Source organism: Bombus terrestris, chromosome 2 (genome assembly GCF_910591885.1).
Source record: "Bombus terrestris chromosome 2, iyBomTerr1.2, whole genome shotgun sequence".
NCBI classification, from domain to species: domain Eukaryota; kingdom Metazoa; phylum Arthropoda; class Insecta; order Hymenoptera; family Apidae; genus Bombus; species Bombus terrestris.
This window is the reverse complement of record NC_063270.1, coordinates 8873866-8894836: the sequence shown is the minus strand read 5'-3', so window position 1 is coordinate 8894836 and position 20971 is coordinate 8873866. Positions and strand designations below refer to the sequence as shown.

The window sequence follows — 20971 nt, the reverse complement described above, 5'->3', positions numbered from 1 at the left end:
GCGCGGGACGGGATAGAGAGAATGGCGAAGACAATGAGAGAGGGGAGGAAGAAAGATCGCGGATGTTGGCGAGAAACTCGTGATCTGCTCGTCTCTTATCCCCTCGTTGCGTAGATAGTTGGGCATCGAGCCGAGATCGGACATGGAACATCGAAAGCATTGGGCATTGGGCATCGAGCATCGAGCATCGAGCATCGAGCATCGAGTAGCGTGGATAGTCGAGAGTAACGAACGCGACCCCCGCTCGTCTCCGATCGGTTAAAAGTTCTCGCACGACTCGCGACTACTGTCTCTCTCGTCTCTCTCTCGGTCCGATTATCGCTCGACACGCGCGTCCTAGCTTCAACCAGTGGGGAGGCGCCACGCTAGAAAGCAAAACTCGGGAACATCGTTGTCTCGTAATCGCGATCGTTTCACCGAGAAAAGTATCGAAGATCGTAGTTTGTTCGCGGCAAGAGGCGTCGCGACGCTATTGACCGCGACGCGTCGCGTCGCGTCGCGGCTTTCGTTTACTATCCGCTAGTAGTAAAAGTATAAGAATGGACGAATCTGGCATCGACATGGGTTTCGATCTGGCAGCTATTACCGCTGATTTGGAACATCGCGAAGCGGATCTCTGCGATCGTCTATGTCAGGAGAAACAGAATGGAATAATTGGTATCAATGAATCGGATTGCGGTAATAAACAAGACAATGGGCATAGAAACAACCACGACGATTGGGAACAAGCTCTATCTTTTCTCTCGACACCACTGCAAGACATCATGTACTACGAATTAAAAAGTCGAGCGCCGAATATCGACAGGTACGTTGCTTTAAACTTATGATCACGATACACGAGCACGGTTATACGGGTCAAGGTTCAAATCGTTTCTTAATCCGAACAGTTTCACGATATCAATTCACCGTTTGCAACTTCTTGAAGTTACATTCTTTACTCGTCTCCGTCATCTGTGCGCTCGTTTCTTGCTTCGGCTCGAGTCGGCTCGGTTCGTCGAACATCGAGTCGACTCGGTTTCGATTCGGCTTAATTCGTCTGTCTACCGCTGCTCTCGCACTTTCGATCTTAATTTCGATCTTGGAAGAAAAATCTCTCGATTCTGGAATAATCCGTACCTCTGACGTTCCGCAGGATTTAAATCTCTATTGCCAAAACATTTACAAAAATTTCATCCCGTGTAAAATTGGTTTGTGTGACACATGGGCACATGTTGATGTTGAAAATAATACGTTCTCGTCGATAAAATCATCTCCCGAAATAATTCGCTACAAACCTAAAAATCTCAGAAGAAACGCTTTAGGTGGTGGTTGGGTAATTTAATTGCCGCGTTTTGTATTCTTCAAATCGACGATTTTGACGTCTAGTTGATAGTTGGTGTTTAGGCGACGAACGAGATTTGGCGCGGATACGCGAATGCGCGATAGTGGCGAGATGCGCGAGCGAAATCGAAAGGGTGGAAAAGAGATAAGAGTAACGGATCCAGGTTTAGAGCAACGATCGTTGGTTTTTTCATAGCTAACAGCGTGGTGGTCGTCGACGATGTTGAAGATAACAAAATAAGACATCTGGCTTAGTAGCGTCGCGGCTCGTCGCGTCGGCTAGTTTGGCCGTAAAGCGTCTTCACCTCCTTCGGAGGACATGCAAGATATATCCGAGACAGTGCGGCAAATCGTCGAATTCGAGGATTTAGTGTCGCGATTGAATCGAATAAACGACGTTGGACGTCCGTTGACCAATAACCGTTCCGTTATCGAAGGAAGAATCGGGACCGCAATTACACTACCAACAACAACTATAACGGCTACGTTAACGAGAACAACGACGACAAAGTCGTTGTCCAATTGGACGAGTAATACTGGCTCGTTGCTAGGTCCGCGTTATGTAGCTCCGGGATCAGTGCCTGAATTTGAATCGGAATTGGTATCAAAATTGGGTACGGTGCCTGTGCCGGCGTCGGCGCCAACGTCGACGTCGGCATCGGTAGAGTTTGCGAGCAAACAGCAATCACCATCGTTTAGCTCGATTCCATTGTCGTTATCGTCGCCCGCGCATTCGGACATCGAATCTGCCGTAAAGTCCGTCGTTGATCGAGCGTTCAATTTTTCGTCTACCTTGGATCGTCAACGGAAAAACGGGAAGGTTGGACAACGTGAGCAAGAGCAACGCGTGCGCGTGAACATCGGTATCGACGAGGATCTGCGCATGATCCTCGAAATGGATCCGTCGATCGTTGACGGAACGCCGACGTCGTCTCCGTTGCACGGCAATTCTCGGAACAACGGTCACGTTGCGTTTGCCCGACCATTACGATCTACTCGCCCACAAGGCTGGTACAGAACTGTTAAAAACGGTTCGAGTTTCATTCAACGCTTTGCATCTTTTCATTTCTTATCATATCCGTACTCAACCTGATTTTTCAATTACGTTACGTCCTTTCGTTTTTTTCAGCTACTCTCCTGCCCAGCTACCGTTACGCCTTCTACTCCCACTCTCTCATTCCGTCTCTATCTCGCTCCCGCACTTGCTCGTCTGCTCATTACTATCTATCTATCTATTTATCTATCTATCTATCTATCTATCTATCTATCTAAATCTTTTATTCGTTCTGGCTTTTGCTTGTTCAACCTTGCTCGCCAAATAGCGAGATCTTCCTCGTAAGATCGTTCTTCTCGCCGAACATGTGTGTCCATTTCCGTTTACCGCTACGTCTACATTCTTCTCGACTGTAAACATTGCATCTAAATATAAATGCGTCCTTGGTTCTTACACGTAGATGTGTTTCGTGAACCTGGCGGTGTACCGCAAGTATCGTGCACACGAGTCTCGCCGTTTCCTTGCGTCTGTGCCCTTCGTCTCCGATATTTTTCCTGTTTTTCAATTTGATTTTAAACATACGGAAGATTCGACCGCTCTATTCTGTCACAGACGAAGGAAAATAATGTTCCTTCCTCGAAAGGAAGTCCGACAGTGGCTATAGCGACTCGATATCGCTGGCCGGTAAATCGTAAATTTCGTTTTACATGTGCGCAATTCGTTCGTTATATATTTTACACGTTACGTTACGTTTATCCCTCCTTGTTTCTACCTCGAAAATTGTTCACTGTCACCAAGCGATAGATACATATCTCTGTAAAGTCGTTTTCGATCGTTTCTCAATATATGCGTTTAGTAGACTGCGGATTTTTATGCAAATTTATACTTTTATAGCTAAAGAAAAGCAATCTAAAAGTAACACTTCTTTCGCTTTTTAAATATTATAATGGAAAGTTTACTTTAGAAATTGTATACACCTTTCACCATTTCAATTTCTCACAAGTGTATAAAAATTCGAAAAGAAGAATAACGTTCGTCGTTTTTATTTCCCCTAAAATATTATTTATTTATTTCCCCTTAAATATTTCCCCTCTGTGGTAAAGGCTAGATGAATAGAAATGAAAATAATTGATTGCCAACGCGACAAAAGCGAGATAGAGAGGAAAGGCACAAAAGCGTAAGAACGACTTACAATTAGAGAGAGAGAGAGAGAGAGAGAGGGGGAAAGAGAAGCAACGAATAGATATAGAGCAACTCGGTTAGTTTTCGCCGAAGATGATTACGTAACGCAGTTGCGACAAACATGCGAAATGAACGGGATCCCGATCGCTTCGAGACAGAAAGCAGCGACAGAACCGCGTTGTGCTTTCAATGTATTGTTCGGAAGAGAAGATCGCCACTCGGAGGACAAGAATCGCATCTCGATCCAAATTGCACAATATCTCTATTTTGGTTTTCTTATGGCTATAATTTGGCAGTGTTCCCAAACCGGGAATACCTTTTAGGCGACTGGTACCACCTCCTCTTGGTAAACCGTCGATTCGCCATGCGACTTCTGCGCGTCTATTTTTTGCATAGAACTGTGCTCTGTAAATGGGCACACCTTTGTCATTTACCGATCCTCGTATCAATTATAATCTATATGCAAGTATCAGATCAACCGAACTAGTCTCTTTACTTTTGTTCGGCTATTATAAATATTAGCACGAACAGGATCGCGCCAAGTTACGGAAATAACGGCAAAGGAAAATCGTTTTAACGCTGTGTCGTAGATTTTGATGTTAATGAACCACGCCTTGATTCTTGATACGCGCATTCTTTGACTTATTTTTTACATTTCGACGGTTGTATCGCGCGCATGTTGCTGTAATTTGCGCGTACACACGCGTCATCGTTTCCATATTTCGTTCTTGACTTTAGTCGAGGATAATAGAATAGATGCGTGGACCAAACTACGAAACGATCGAACGATCATGGGATAGAGAAGGTACTGCTCCCTCGACATTTCCTCGGCACTTTCCTCTCATTCCTACGAAAAAGAAAAAAAAAATTGATTAGTCGTCGCTGCTAGTAACGAAGTTGAAAACGAGTAGCTGGTTCTAACAAAGATTCGTTAATTCGTAATCCAACGTATAAGCGGCTCGTACATCAGCTTGGAGAAGGAAGCTAAAATTTGATGCATAAAATCGATTCGTTTCCGATGGCTTTCAGTCCACCGACGTTTAAAACTGCGACACCCACATCGCGTACGCAACTGAAGCTCCAGCTGATGCGAGAGCAGCTGCAGGAGCAAGAGAGGCGAGAGGCTGAATTCCGTCAGAACTTGCAGCAACAGAGACCAACTACCGCCCCTCCTAGACCCGTACCCACTACTACGCTGTCGACTATCGGGGTAGATGTACCACCGCAAGTCTTACAGGTATGTATGTATGTATACTTCTTATCATTTCTCTTATCTTCTTATCATTGACTCCAATTCTACCCTCGCCCTTCGTCTACTTTATTTCGACGTTGTGTACGAGATGCAATTTATTTTTATACGGCGTATCGTCCCGTGAATACTCTTTTTCTCCTTTCTTTTATATTTGTTACGCGCTCGTGTACGCTTGAACGCGACAATGCAACGTGTGTGCAAACACGTGTTTCAGAAAAACAGATGATTCAAACTTTTAACGTTTTCACAGCGTAGCACAATTCAAGCCAGAAGGAGGGGAAGAAACATAAAATACCGTCTCTTTCTTAACTAAAGGCACGATAAAGACAGACGAACTAACACGATCCCGGTGCACTTTCGAAGTAATAGCGTAAGAAACCTACAGTGTTCGACCTTATTGCATATTTCTCCAAGCTTTAGCCAACACTGCCGATAAGACCAAAAATAGAATAGAAACACGTGTCACTTGGTAACAATCATCGAAACTGATAGTCGTTTCTTCGAATAGAAACAAACACGAAATGTGGTTTAAAGAAAGAGAAAGAGGGCCGATAGATTAAACGAGTTACGCCACTTTTTGTTCACAGGTACGAACGCTATTGGAAAATCCGACGCGTTATCACGTTGTTCAGAAGCAGAAGAATCAAGTGAGACAGTATCTTCACGAGTCGTTTCGCGGCAATGGTACCGCTGGGGACGAAAGCGTTCTCGGAAGAAATTCGGTGGAAGCCGTGCCGACGTCTGCGCCGATGGTCGTCCAGAGCGCACCACCGGGACCAACAGTACACCATCCAAAGCCACAGCATCCTCACCTGGCCTCGTACCCACATGGTCCCACGGTATTGTCGCACGTTAATCCGCTTGCGGCCAGTCCAGATCCTGCGACTGGTGCCATGTCACCAGGACTTTCCAGTGTCGCAACCAGCAACTCCGAGGTAATTTAATACGTCTACCTGTTACCTATCGATTTATCATTGTCATCAAATTCGTGCTCTCAATTCGCACAACACCTAATATTCCGTTGGAACTATCGGAATAGAAAAGATCGCAAAGCGCAGGAGTAAGAGAAAGGATTATTCGAGTCAGCTAATTCGAGTCTGATGTACTGTTATCTGAAAAGACAAAAGTCATTTTTCTTACAATTCAATTTTCAATTTTTTCATTCTTTTTTCTTACAATTGCTTAGCTCGACTCGAATAATCTTGCTTTACTCTAGGACGCTCAGTTCGTACAAAGTATCGGAAAACGATAATAGAAATACACGAAATTTAGGGAAATTGAAGCAGAGACGAACCGCAAAGAATGTATCGATGCCGCGTATCTGTTTCCTTCGCGTATCTGCCGAATCACGCGTATGCGCGTGTACGCGTACGTAAGAGTGTAACAGAATTTTGGCTTTTTAAAATGAAAACAAAATCGTGGAACGTACTTTCACCTGTTTCGTTCGCTAAACGTAACAACGATTAAACGGCTGGAAATCATAGTTACGATCATACTTGGCAGCTTGAAGGTCGAACCGATCGATCGATCGATCGTTCGCTCGCTCACTTTCTTTTTCTTTGTTATTCGTGCGGCATCGAAAGTCGCACGGAAACTATAATGCTTTTTATTAGTTGCTCGACGATGACACGTGTCATATCTCCGCGAGAATTACTGGTTCATTTGCAATTAATTCTTTTTTATAAGACGCATAGATGTTATTTGTCGCCTTATTTTTTATTTATTACATCGGAAATTTTCTTCTCGGGATTTTTATTTAACATTTTATCGAGGCTCTTAAAAACGAATAACACGAGGAACGAACTGCTGGTATTGGGTACTACGTCAGAAATGGATTACGCTACACGTATCTCCGTTAAAACGAACAAAGAACGTAAACGCGGCTCTTTTCGTAATTTGCTGTTAATTTTATCAGTTGAAACCTGTTACATTGCTATTTTTTAGCTATGTTCACGAGGTCGTTGCATGCGATATTTTTCGATCCCGCAACACAACTGGGTTAACGGAGAATACCTAAGGCGCGTCGTACGGTCAGTGCGAGGGTAGAATACATAATAGTAGTGGACGATAGGAGAAATTGGTCGCGACACAAGCTTCAACAACTGTCGTAAAATTATTTAAGCAAAGAACGTATTGAGTGCGAGTTGGTGACGAGACAGGAAGAATCTAAAAAAAAAAAGACGCATAGAGAAGCGAGCACCTCCGGGGCGAAAACCAAAACTTAAAATGTCGTTCACGAGATATTCGCGACGAGCTAGAACTAGAAATTTTGTTATCGTAGGCAATTCGCGTAGCCAGGGAAATATTTACAAATACCCTCCGTGACTCACGAAAGGCTGAAACGACGAAAGAATAAATGACAAAGGATGGAAGAACGTGCCGACAAAAGGGATCAAGCGAACATCCTACTCCGAAGCCTCGTTTAAATTGGTCAAGTTTGAATTCCAAGGCGGTCGAAACGGTTGACTGGACCAATGGGCGTAGAAATTTGAAAGGATATTGCATTCGAATTAGATAAATAGCAAGTTCACGCCAGTCAAGTTGTTTCGAGTTGCTGGAATCCAAGCCGTTTGAATTCGATTTAACTGGACTAATTTGAACGAGGCTTAAATGGCGAATGATAGAAATGAAAATGCGCGGCTGCCATGTGGCCGTAGTGCCGTAGCTGTAGCCTAATAGTAGGGGATAATGGGTAGAAGCGGTAACTTAACGATAGCCGATAGCGCAGCGGGCGTGGGGCATGGCGATGCTCGTGGCGCGTGGCGGGCATTCGAGCAGCAGCGAGTAGTAGCGAGCAGTAGCGAGCAGTAGCGAGCAGTACCGAAACGAGCCGATCGACGGTGGAGGTTCGGGTTCGCGCGAGAGCAAACCTTCGTGGAGCGTCGTTTACCTCGACGGTGGTTCGATGTTTGTTTCGCGAAGCAATCTTCCGTGTCGTCTCGTTTCTTCGATTTGTCAGAGCGATCGACGTTTTCACGACGGGCCAACAAGGGGTGAGAGAAGAAGGAAGAGAAAAGATCTTCCTGCCACAGATTATTCGACGCGGAAATTTTCCACGCGATCAACGCGTCCATCGTGTGACAACACCCGGTAACGATGTTTCACAACGAGGAGAACCGCGATCGATGAATCGCCGAACGATCTCGCTCTGGTTAAGAACAACATCGGCGCGATATTCGTTTCGCATCTGCTTTAAGCCGACGACCAGCACGTAACTTGTCATCCATCGATACGGTAAAAGCGATTTTCTAGCTACGACAGATCCGATTTAGAACCGAAGGAGAAGGATAGAGTTCAACGCTGATCATATTTCATTTTATCGCTGCCAATTCGAACCGATAACGACTCTTTTGGACGATAGATCGTTCTAAAGCGTGACGTATATTTCAACTCGACGTACTATCGACTAATATCGAGTTATCTTCGCGTATACTCCACCTGTTCGTCACTCGTCATCTATCATCCGCTCCCTGTTCCCAACTCTCCCGCCGTTCCCGTTTAACTCGGAATCCCACTTCACTTCGCCGAGATCGTGAGATACGTTATTGGGTAACCGCAACCTTGAGGTACGCTTAATCGTAGGTAGCCGAGTCGCGACGGAGTGGCGGTACGAGGAGAAAACGCAAGGTTGCTACGAAACAACGTCGTCGCATCGGCAAAACCTTCGAGTCCAAGCCTGAGTCCGAAAAATGCATTCGTTCTTCGATCGGTTATCCGCATTCGTATTCGCTTTCGCGCTCGTTCTAGCACCGTTACTTTGACACGTATTCTTCGCACAGGAAGAATCGTTTGTCCTCTTGAATGCCAATCCACCCTGTTATCAAGGTTGTAGCTACAATTATATTCGAGTATCCTTCGCGACCGCGACCGATTAACCGACCTTTACTTTCTTTTTCTCCCACTTGTATTCGTTCTTGTTCTCGTTCGCGAGTACTGTTGTTTCGGTGTTTCGATTATCGTGCGCGTGTACGTTTCGAGTGCCAGCCACCGAACGGTTAAAAACGATTATTCATGAGGAGAGCGACGATCAGTTTTACGACAAAATTTCCGGGAAATGAATGGACGAAGCGGAGAATAGTTAGTGGAACACGCAACGTTTATCAGGAGTTACGATCGGCGCCAAGGATCTTCCTTTTGCAAAGAAGAAGACAGACGGAGGGCGGCGGAGAAGCAGGAAAGGAAAGAGAACAAGAAGGACGATGACGTCGAAAGTGGTGGCAGTGACGTTGACGACAATAGTGACGATGATAACGACGACAATAACGACGATGACGGCGACGTTGAAACTCATCTGAGATCGCGAGGAAATAATTTCCATCGTCGGCTTCGCTTCAAGATAGTTTTAACGGTTGGCATGATTACCGCACCGTATATACGCTTCTTTAACATTCAGCGGAGAAGCGAATTTTACTGAATTACCAATCTTCTTTGCGTTTGTGAGTTCGAACCCACGCGGCCCCACGCCACCATCGCGCGCTACTAGCCACGTGCGTGAACGCGTACTACACGTGCGCGCATGTCTCTAGTACTTGATCGCACGAATATACGGTTCTTGTTACTTTTTCGTTCATCGGATCCATTTCAAGCAACGACAACATGCCAGTGTTCAATATAATAACCCGAAGGTGTAAGGTGAGTTTCATTCGATTCGTTAAACTATTACCAACGAAACGATTCAAGATACACTCGTTCACTGATTTTGCTCGTATTTTACGCGCATCTCGACACGCTTCGTTTTCGTTAATTGCATCTAGTTACTCGTGTTATCGCGTTATCACGCTATCGCGTTATTACGTTATCAGCGCTGCATTTCACAACGCAAACGAGTAGACGAACGGATGAGACGTTGAATGGATCGAAGCGAAGGGCAAGACGATGCAAGATGAATTTGAAGAAAATTTAATACGTTCACGCTTCGTTTGATCGATTCGTATTTGCGAACTAATCAACTGTCAAAGATCGATATCGATTAAGTCGGTGTATCGGCGCTTATCGCATCCTTTATCGTTTTAACAAAAGACCATCGTAAGCGTAACGTGTAAAAAATTCACGAGTGGCGATGGATTGTTTACGTACCTTTAATCTTCTGTATTTCGTATTTTCTGTATATACATATACCTATATGTATATATATATATATATATATAGGATACAGCAGCGATCGACGTCGTTCGCGTAATCACCAATTGATAGATCTTTGGCAGTAGCACATCGCGACCTCTCACCTTACGAAACTTCGTTGCTATAATTTGGAGTTTTTAATTTTCTTTTACTATTCAACGTATATTCACGGCGAAGATGCGTAAGATAATCGTGATAAGCGTCAGCATTTCCGACCGGTTGGGCGAGCATATAAATCTTTCTCGATCAAGGATTGAAAACGCTTTTCAAGATAACGACAATCGCCTCGATAACAGCTTATCTAGGTAAAAACACCTAAATACTACGAACATTCTGGGCGATGCTAATATTTGTGAGCGATGCCATACTTAGGTTTCGTAACGAACAACTTCGTTTGTACGAAGTCAGAAACGCGAACACATAACCGATACCAATACGAACAGGCAGACATAGACGGCGGATCAGCGAGAGGATGCCAGTCGTGATGGAAGTGCACATATGTATAACGTGTTAGCATATTTATTACGGAAACCGCCCTCCGACCATTTTGGTTTAATCGTTCTCAGCCGATTACAAGGATAGCTTCTATCGCAACTAACGAGTAGTCTGTGAATTTTTATGCATTTATGGGAAATTCGAAGTCGTTAAAATGTACAGAATGCACATAAATAAATAACGTAAATTGTATAAAATATTTGAAGCAAAATATCCACAGTAATATTTTAGAATTCTAGTTAAATTCTATTTGTTTAATTACGTCAATAAAAATAGGAATTTGCATAAATATTCGCAGCCTATTAAGGCGTATAGTATTTTCAACGAATGAAAAAGAACGTCGTTGTGTATCCAATACAATGGTAATGTCGTTTTTCACTTGCGTAGCGAAAGATATAACACGATATGACGAAACGAGATGAAACATTAGAACGTAAGGCCAGACACGACTTCAACTATGATAATTGTTTTATCCGATATGACATAAACAATAGCGATTTCGATCATTTTTTACAACTGTGCTTCTCCGACTATCTGTAATTACTGATATCTTTCATATTATCGCTTAATCTCGCAGTTAGATTATCGGTAGCTGAAACATAAATGAAATTCCAACGATAAACTAGGTTCCTTTTATTAAGACGGCTACTTAGTTCCCTTTATCAATCGACTTCTTTCTTTTCTTTCTTTCTTTCCTCTTGACTTTTTCATATTTTTATCTATTCAATCGCTTTCTCCCGTACAACTTTAAATGTATCCTTTGGCTCTGGCTTTTGCCACCGTTGTCTTTCTGACACAACACGTTCTATCGGCACGTTCTTCCACGGACAGACATCGGTTATTGTTGTTACGTAATATTTACGTAACTTACACGTACGCAACTTGAATAGCCATAAGCGCCGTACGCTGAGCACCAATGCTCGCCATCTCAACCCGTTTCATATCGTTTCCTCTGAATTTGTACCACTTTGCCCTCCTTTTTCATAACCGTTCAACTTCTCTATCACATTTCTCTTCTTCACTTTTTATCGTCTTTATCATCTTTCTCTTTTTGCTTAACGCTTTCTCTCTCTATTTCACTCTCGTTTGTTCAAACCTGATCTACCACCGTCCCATTAAAACATTCTTTGACTATCGACAGCAATCGAATCGGCGATCGTCAATGGAGAGGATATCAAGAATTGCGAATAAAGTCCACGAGGTTCGATAAAATCGTGGCAGTGTGTACGATATAGGTGCGAGAACGTTCTTCCTGTTATCAAATCCGCTTAACAGGGCAAACTAAGCGTGATATAATCAAATTGTTTTTCCGAAAATATCACATCCTCTATGATACTTTTTTCGTTCAAAGGTTGGCTCAGATACCCGGCGAATGAATCAATAGAGGAAAAACAGAAAAAAGGAGATGTTACAGAGAAAACGCGATATGATAATTAGCTTTGACAGCGGTTTTAACGTGAACTCGTTTGCTGACCCCGCATCGAGGCAAAATTGCATCTAGTCCTCCTTCCATCGATAAATCGATAAAGTATAAATTGAAAAGGCATTCGAAGACGATTGAAATACATTAGAATTTTTATTTATCGCCCGAGAACACAGACGATCTGAAAGTTGAGTTTGATTTGAGTTGAGGAATTTGTATGATTACAGGCGGAGGATCTTCTGGACGACATCTTGTCGTTCGAAGCCAACTCCCTAGGCGATAATTTAAAAGACAGCCAGTCAGGAAGTCTGTCCAATATTCCAGAGTTACAAATCAAGCCCGAACCTCTGTTGCTTACCGATGCTGAAATACACGCGCTTGCCAAAGATCGACAAAAGAAAGATAATCATAATATGAGTAAGTAAATACGATCGACTATTGGCTATACGTATGCGGTGACGGTAACCTGTTACTATTAATTATTAGCAGTATGCGAAAAACCATAATACATTCGTATGTCTCTATTTCGATGCTCGTTGTTCGCTTAAAACAACTGAAACAGTCATTTGAATTGTAAACGAATTAGAGACGAATTCCTCTTCCTGCGATCCTGTAAAATCTGATATATCCACGTCAAATATCCATGGAGCGGAACGTAATTGCTTCGTTTCTGATATTCGTGCTTCTTCAACGAGATAACTATTTTTGTTATGCCAGTATACTGGTTCATGTGTAGGCGAGTATATAAAGTATACTAATGTAGAATACGATAGGTTGTATAGGCGCGAATAAGAAATCTGCAGAGTAACGTGAAACTAGAAATGGTAATTTTATAAAATTAGAGTAGGAGATAATTTTGTCTATTTATTATTCGTAGCCGACATGGTTGTCGTTAATCAACACGGCTGCTGTCCATGCTGCTTACCATCTGAATGCCAGCTTTCGCGCGTCGGCACTCGATATGAAAATATGTAAAAATATTTTCAGACGCAACTGCGATATCCTAATTATAATTCATATTATTATTATGATTTTCAGTCGAGAGACGGCGACGGTTCAATATCAACGATAGAATCAAAGAGCTCGGCACTCTCTTGCCTAAAACTAACGACCCGTAAGTACGTTTTTCAATTTCATGATCGTTTACCACGTATTGCTAGCGGTAAGGCAGCAACAAGCATTTCGCGCGTAACTCCTTTGCAATTTTTAGAGAACAAAATGCTCGATAAGATTCGTAAAACACATTATGTACGAAGAGCGTTGCTCGTCGTGCAAAATATATCGTTCACGGACGAAAAACGTACGTAGACAATTTTTTGGAAAACGAACTTGCTAGTGAAAATGTAGTTAATATTTTTCGACGTGAAATATTTAATCAATGGGTCGTTTATTCGTCGTCTTTAATTTCTGCTCATTTTTCATTGCCAGTAGGCCGAGTATCTCAAAAATGACGTTTACGTCATTCTTCTTGACATGTTCTCTCGTTTCTTTTCTCAGCTTACGCTTCCTTCGTCATGAGCCGATATTAAACTTACAAATCTTAAGAATAGATCGATCAGAGAATGGAAAGACGAAAGAGCAACGAAAAACGAACGATAATTCGTTCTTGAAACAACTTCTCGAACCTAAATTCGTTCGATTTCGTGTCTCCCTGTATCCTGCGTCTTGCATTGCGTAATAAATTTCCGGAGAACGAAATAACGAGCGATACTTGGTACGGTCGAGTACCAAAGCATCGCCTCCTTCTAAGATTAGCACCGTACGAAAGAAAGATGTACGGAACTGCGAGTAGACCGTGTTACCGTGTCTCAAGTCTCACCTCGATAACGAAACGAGTCTAAGTACAATGGCAAACATTCTGATACGACCCCGTTTTCCAAAATTCTCTCTCTTTCTCACCGCCGATCGATGTCTCTTGGCTGGCATTACGTATGTATCTTCTGTCTCGTATTGTGTTAGATTTTATGCGGTTGAATTTTACAGCACTATTTTACATTTCCATCTAACGTGGAACGATAAGAAAATACCGAATTGCATTTGTCTAACTTTATCGATGGGATTGTAAAATAAATAGGAATATATCTTGGAGGAGGAGCGAAATTTTTATTCGTTCGAGCGATTTCTTAAGGATAGCTTTTAAGGATTGAAAGTCTAATCGAATATATCTCACGAGAAGAGAAGACACGACGAATCTTTAATAACGCGACTTGGACAACGTAACATCGTAATCAACTAATTTTCACTTGTTGCAGATATTATGAAATCGTTCGAGACGTCAGGCCAAACAAGGGAACGATTCTGAAGTCTTCGGTCGAGTACATAAAATTGTTGAAAAACGAGTTGACAAGGATGAAACAGAACGAGCTGAGACACAAGCAACTGGAACATCAGAATCGTCGACTCCTTTTACGAGTTCAAGAGTTGGAGTTGCAAGCGAAGGCGCACGGTCTTCCGGTGACTGATTTTAGTTGGGCTTCGACTTCCGGTAGCATGCTGAACACCTTTCCTCGAAACAAGCTCGAACAACGCAAGGTAATCGAATTTCTATATATAACGCCGGTCATGACAGAATTAGGACATCCGTTGATATTTAATACAAAATTGGATATTTCTTGCTGCTTTTACTTCTTAGTCGTTTACAAGCGTATGCATAAAAAGAAATCCAAATTTTTGTCCATGGTCCTAATTCGACGGCCCATATTATTCTCTCTTGGTTTATCACGAACGTCATTTGTCTTCTCTCAGGAACGAGGTGAATATGTACATATTCTCGATGGTGTGCATCCTCGCGCAACGACGACTGTCACGATATCGCGGCTGCTATGAATTTCGTCAAGGTTATGCCGATCAACACCGATATGTACCGCTGATCGTTTCACGATCCTTGATCCGAATAAACGCTCGCTTCGTTCCCGAGACTGGTTTCATAATTCGCATGTGTTCCGATCAGACTGCCAGCTACGAAATCGCTCGTCTTGCTCTCTGTCTGTCTCTCTCTGTCTCTCTGCCGCTCCATCTCTCTGTCTCCTATTGTGTGCGTGTACAAATAAATAGTTCTATCGTCGATATCACATCCTCTTCTCCCTTGTTACTGGTGTTTCCACCAAGCACCATGTTTCCGTTCGTTCTTCCGTTGTACGCGTATTCTTATTGTCAGTCTGTCTTTTCTTTATTCTCTTTGCCGTTCTAATATTTTACTCTCTTTTTCCCTCTGCATCGCATCGCTCTTCTTCCTTCACCTCGCGTTTCTTCGATTCACGACGAGCACATATATCAGGCATTCTAATCCTACGTTACAGAACTATCCAATTGCGGAAATGACTTATCTTATCGTGATTTGGAAACATTAGGTATATTTTTACATTCGGTATTCTATTTTTTTTTCCTGTTTATCTAATTGCCTTTTCCTTAAATATCCGCTTGTTGACGACGGAAACGAGTTAATTCGTTAATTCGTCGTAAAAGTCTTAAAAGACTATGAGTCAATTCGTTGTTCGGACTGTCAGTCTCCCGAGTTTAAGCGAAGGAAGAGATTTTCGAAACGGAAACGGTGAAACTATTCTACGCGCGGGAATACAAATATCGAAAGGACACATTGGTGAATTGTTGCTGATAAAATCTAGTCGGTATATCTATAAGCGATTTGTTGGTTTGATGAAATGCGAACGTTGATAAGAGCGCAATTTGAATCGCATGTTCAAACAACAAAATAAAGCGGACGTCCCTCACCGCTGTTCGTTCGCGATTACATCGAACGAAAGTGTTGAGTAATATGCACCGTATATACATGTATAATTTAGTTCTATCGTTCATTCGCGTGAATTGAAAATATTTCGATACTACATGACGATTAGCTTCGGTTATCACACTCGAAGATTACAAGGGAAAGACACGATAAGTCGCATTTTCCATCCTTCGCGAGACAACAGTTTTAAAATTCAGAATATTGTCTCAACTAATCTTACATTACCGAAATTGTCGTTTTATTTGATTTTCGGACTTAGCATGTATGTATTTTCCTACCTCCCACATAATCAAAAAATAATATCGTTTTGTATTAAAATATCGAAGATACCAAAGTACCGTTTGTCTTAACAATTATTCCTCTGGCTGGACCTGACAGGGTCTTTCCATTCTTATGAATTTTATGTAAACGAATAAACGGAAATGTACTTATCGTTCTTTATTCGTGTGATCTTCGTTTGTTAATAAATAAAAATAGATTGTCCGTTGTAAAGACATGTTATTTTTGTGTACTAAACAGATTCCAGAATTGGTTACCGAAGAAGCAACGAGCTTAAGTATGTCGCAGCTCGAAGATCTGATGGAGGACGATGGAAACGGTCCGATTCATAGCGGCGACCCGATGCTCTCCTCGCCTCATTTACCACCACTAAGTCCAGCACAGGCTGGCTGTCAACATGCCCTACCAGACGAAGATACCCTTGGTAGTTTAGCACCAACCACACCGAATTCCTCCTCCGATATGGACATTGTCGCGTAATAGGATCCGAGCGTTAATAGCGCTCCAAATAATCAATTTATATATTTTTCAATCGGAAGGACATTCGAATTTTATCGTAACAAGAAAGTAACAAACGCAATATAATCGATACTGAGCGATGCAATAGGCGAATAGCGACTCGCGAACGTCGCATCCTTGTGTCTGATTAACAACATACATGTTATGTGTTGTTCTTGTCCTTTTTTTCAACGGCTGGCCGTTACATACATACGTATTATAAATCGTAAGTCTATGTAAAAAGTTACTTAGTATAATCGTATAATAATTCATTGAGAAAATTCACGTACTTTCACGTATTCAAATAGTTCCAAAAGCAAAAAGGTTCTCGAACTCGTATTCGTATGGTTGCTTTCGATGGCAACCATCGATCCCTTACAGGTGTCAAATACTTATGGGATATACGTAATGAATAACGGATGCGATTAGCACCGAAGTTTTACGATAAATAAGCGCTCGCGCAGGTCGCGAGTTCATTGACGAACAAACAAAAAATTGAAATATACTTTAAAATACTTTTTGGAGTTGTCCAAAGTTACGAGAAATACTTTGGATGGTCCTTTTCATTTCTAATTTTTTTCCAGTTCGATTACAGTCAGTGTTTCACTGTATTGCATTATGTTGCGTTTCATCGCATTATTAGGAGCAAAACATACTGCAATACTCAAACCAGTTCGTTCAAGTGCCTTTTAATTTTTTTGTGTCACTCTCCTTCGCTACCCATTGTCTTAGTTGTTCATAATGTGCGAAGAGAATCAACTGCGTGTTTCGTCATCCAACGATTTCGTTAACCATTTTTAACGATTATTCGTTTCTTCCTATAAAATTTCTCGATTTAAAAAGACATTAGTGAACATACGTTCAGATATAGATATATAATGGCGAGTACGGGCTAATTAAACTTGACACGTAGATCTAAGATGATAATCGATCAATTAGAAAAGAGACGATTCGATAACTCGAAGGAAAACTTGAACAAGTGCTGTAAACAAGATAAGAGAAGGTGATTTATTGAAAGACGAAAACTTACGTAGGAGAAAAGCCTGCGACAGAATATATATTTTCTAAAGTATTTTGCGTCGGAAACAGCAAGTAATTAATGTTACTGGTGAATAATGTATGCTCTTATTCCATAGAGATGTCTCGTGTGCGCGAATAATATTGCTGTTCCCGTCGCTCTGTGATCCTTTTAATATATGTAACTATCGCGTTTTACCTCGTTAATGCGTATTATTCGCTCACTGTTATCCGCGAAAACCGTGCGAGAATCTCGTGATAATTCTTCACGGTGATCGCGCGAAACTACAGAGTATATAAAGAGACGTTACAGAAAAAGTGTTTAATCATTTTTTCACGTTTTGTCTTTTCCTTTTGTTTATATATTCCCAATATTCTTCCTAGCATCTTAGCGATGGGCTCAAGTACCTGACAAATTTATGTTAATAATTTGACCAAAATAAGATATACTCTTCGTTTGGTATACAATATTTAAATTTTAAATTGTTTTATAATTCTATCAGTTACTGAACGAATTGAAAGACCACTAGCCGTCTGTAACATACAAAAATTATGTAAGAGATAGGTCGTATAGGTCGGAAAATTAATTAGATTCTAGCATGATAGATTATTATGTTTAGCTTTGAAAGTTATTTTTTGTCTTGCATGGCCTGAATTTTTTCTATTATTGTAGTACAATTTCATAAGTTTCTAGTATAAAAGGTTATCACAACAGTCTCTTCTTAGTAGCCATGTGTTTCTTATTTGAAGTAACAATTTAAGATAATTATTTTCCGATATGTAACTACATTCTTAGTAGTTTACAAATGTGTCATAATCTCTGTTTTTTTTTTTTTTCTATACATAACTCCAACTTGTCTTTTGTAGTTATCTTAATATTTCTAAATGGTTTTTCTCTTTGATCATATATAATTGATTATATAATTTTTATTAAAAGAACCATATATTTTAGTAATAAAAACTTGTAACATTACAGAAAGGGTATATTCCAGTCGGCTCTACTCTACAGACGCAAAGTTCCAACATGATTGAAACTGATACCAGAAAACTATAAAGAATTGAGCTAGCTAAAAAGGGGCATCCATCTCAAATAGGTAATTTTTTACTTCATTTGATACACAGTTAATTTAATGAAAATTGTAAAAATGAAATTTTCATATTAATATCTTATGTATATGTTACATTTATTATAGTGCAAATTAAACTCTTGTTCCCCTTGTGTCCAGATTTAATTTTTTTCAAGCAAACTGATTAAGATTCAATGCTTTATCGTTGATTCTTATCAATAGTTTGCAATATTAAAAATATGATGATTTTTGAGGTAGTTATGACATTTTGTCATGCTATTATAGGTAATCACCAACACTTAAAAGTTAACGTATATTACATTTATTAAATTTATTTATTTGGTGAAAAATACAATATATATAATCATTACAGCAATAACTAAGTATGTGATTAAATCATCTAGGTGTAATTCTTCGAGATTCTCATGAAGTGGTTCAAATGCGTTTCCGCAGTGCAAATAAAATTCTCAGAATCGTCAAAAGTGTGGTGCATTGTGACCTAGACTTACCAAAAGATTCATATTATTTGATTAAAAAAGATGCATTCGCTATTAGAAAACGTTTGGAAAGAAACGAAGAAGGCAAAACCAGCATGTTGATTCTCCTGGAGTCTAGAATCCATCGACTTGCTCGATATTACAAACCCAAGGGAATTCCTCCAGCAAACTGGAAATATGGTGAGAGTTCCATTGCTAGCGTTCATGTCGCTTAATTACTTTTACAAATTTTTGAACAGAATAAAAATTTAAATATAAGACTTGTGTTTTACTAGCCAATTCATTCCAAATTCTCTATTTCCATTTATGTATATCCAACCTAAATATAGTTACCATTAATCTGGAATGAAATATTGGTATATAAATACAAATGAAAAATCTTATTAACGTAAAGATCACCATGGTTTAATATTATTTATAATAAGTAACGAAATACTAATCGTCTATTATTAAAAAGTTAAGGTCTTGAAGCCAGGATACTGAACTTCCCTTAAAAATGGGAATTCAAAAAGAATATCAAGGCGTAAATATAAAACAAAAATTGCTACGTTTGATTGCGACGTTTGATTGATGGACGCTAATTTTTGTTGATCATATTTACGGCTTGTCGTGCTTTTAATTTTAAAAACGGTATCGCAATAAAATAATATTATAACATCGTGAAGTTTTTATATATAAACGACAATTTGAATCTCAATGTGATTTGCAGGATAGTCTTGCGATTTGAGATTTGAAAAACGTTTGCGATTTGAATATCACGTTCATTTCTCGACTTCGCGCGGTCCCTACATCGACTCCTGCGCAGGCGTGCCGCAGTTCGCATCGGTGAACGGGATCGCCCGAAAACAGCCGAATGTTGACGATCGGAAGCGCGCGTGAATGCGCGGTCGCTTAAAATCTTGCTTGTACCATATTTGAATCACAGTTGGTTGTTATTTCCCTTATCAAGAGTAGAAGATATAAAATTATTAGGCAATAAAGATGTAATAATTCACTAAAATTCGTTAACTGGAAACTCAAAGTATCGATAAAGCTTATAGTATACTTTTCTTCAATACGACTCTATCTATATATACGAAAGTAGAGATTACTCTCGAACCGTATTGTACAAGTTAGTACTATCTATTCGTAAAATATATATCCCGCATACGTAGTATTGTATCTCTGTTATTAATTACAATTTTTATTATATAGTATATTAAGAAGAATGGACTAGAGTATGCGTATATAAGAAGTTATAAAGAATACTTAACTTTGCGTTTTATTTGAATTTTATTACATTTAGTAAGAAACGATGCGAAACGTAAGTTGCATAATAAATGCATTATGAGGTGTCGATGGAAACCGTTGTCGTAATTATGACTTCACCGTCTCATGGATGGATGATCGTGTAATGGTTTTAGTTTTCAGTTTAATCGTTGTCGGTGCCAGTATTATAGCAAATACAGTACTGACATCGACAACGAATATTAAGTAGGAAGTGCTCGTATCAATTAATCTCCTCTCCTTTTCACAAGTCAAATATATATGGTAGAACTTCGTTTATGTAAAATTGTCGAACCAAAGATAATATATTGGTGTAATCGACAGTATAATCGGAGTTTAGGTAACAAGAATCCTCTGATTATGCCCACAACCAATGAGTTTTCGTTTACGTAATAACGATTCACGTTCAGGTAAGCGAATCCGATCAACGATAGTTTATTTAATCGGGCATCAACTACGATTTCGTTGCAGCAAATGAAGTTCGTACAAACGAAATACTATTCTGTGATAATAGAAAGATGTATGTATCTTCGAGCAATTGGGACTTGCGGTGAACTATTTCGATAGCATATCGAGAGAAAAAAGTCAACTGGTTTACGTTATAAACTATCTTGCGTTGTAAAAACAGTCACAAATTCAGAGTGCTCGACATATCGTAGAAGATAAATAGCGGTACGGAAAAAAGCAACGGATTAAGTAGGAAGAAATGCACAGAGTTTTAACAGGCACGATGACAATACTCGTGATTATCGTTATCAGCCAGTGATCACGATGCTGAGCCGGTGTTTGTGAAACGTGAACGTCGATCGCACATT

The 20971-nt window shown here is 40.5% G+C and overlaps 1 protein-coding gene and 1 pseudogene across 4 annotated transcripts; both read left to right on the top strand.

Moving 5' to 3' along the window:
- Nucleotides 1-204: 204 nt before the first annotated feature.
- LOC100645182 (microphthalmia-associated transcription factor) lies at nucleotides 205-17644 on the top strand. 4 transcript variants are annotated; one of them, XM_048414362.1, is made up of 8 exons: nucleotides 1405-2331; nucleotides 4526-4733; nucleotides 5336-5683; nucleotides 12015-12204; nucleotides 12826-12901; nucleotides 14040-14319; nucleotides 14533-14539; nucleotides 16052-16374. In XM_048414362.1, exons 1-8 carry the CDS (start codon nucleotides 1640-1642, stop codon nucleotides 16141-16143), a joined length of 1893 nt encoding a protein of 630 aa, XP_048270319.1. In that variant the 5' UTR covers nucleotides 1405-1639; the 3' UTR covers nucleotides 16144-16374. The 4 variants fall into 4 exon arrangements, with proteins under 4 accessions (XP_003393669.1, XP_048270320.1, XP_048270319.1 ...); XM_003393621.3 differs by lacking the exons at nucleotides 1405-2331; nucleotides 14533-14539 and adding an exon at nucleotides 205-805 and having other exon boundaries at nucleotides 16052-17644; XM_012317120.3 differs by lacking the exon at nucleotides 14533-14539 and having other exon boundaries at nucleotides 1493-2331; nucleotides 16052-17644.
- On the top strand, nucleotides 17230-19148 carry LOC100643519 (annotated as a pseudogene).
- The last annotated feature ends 1823 nt before the right edge of the window (nucleotides 19149-20971 follow it).

Excerpts from the sequence above, each read along its gene's own strand:
- LOC100645182 (XM_012317120.3), top strand. The coding sequence starts at position 1,640 with ATGCAAGATATATCCGAGACAGTGCGGCAAATCGTCGAATTCGAGGAT. Across the intron at positions 4,734-5,335 it reads TACCACCGCAAGTCTTACAG|GTACGAACGCTATTGGAAAA; the intron begins GTATGTATGTAT and ends TTTTGTTCACAG. Across the intron at positions 5,684-12,014 it reads TCGCAACCAGCAACTCCGAG|GCGGAGGATCTTCTGGACGA; the intron begins GTAATTTAATAC and ends GTATGATTACAG.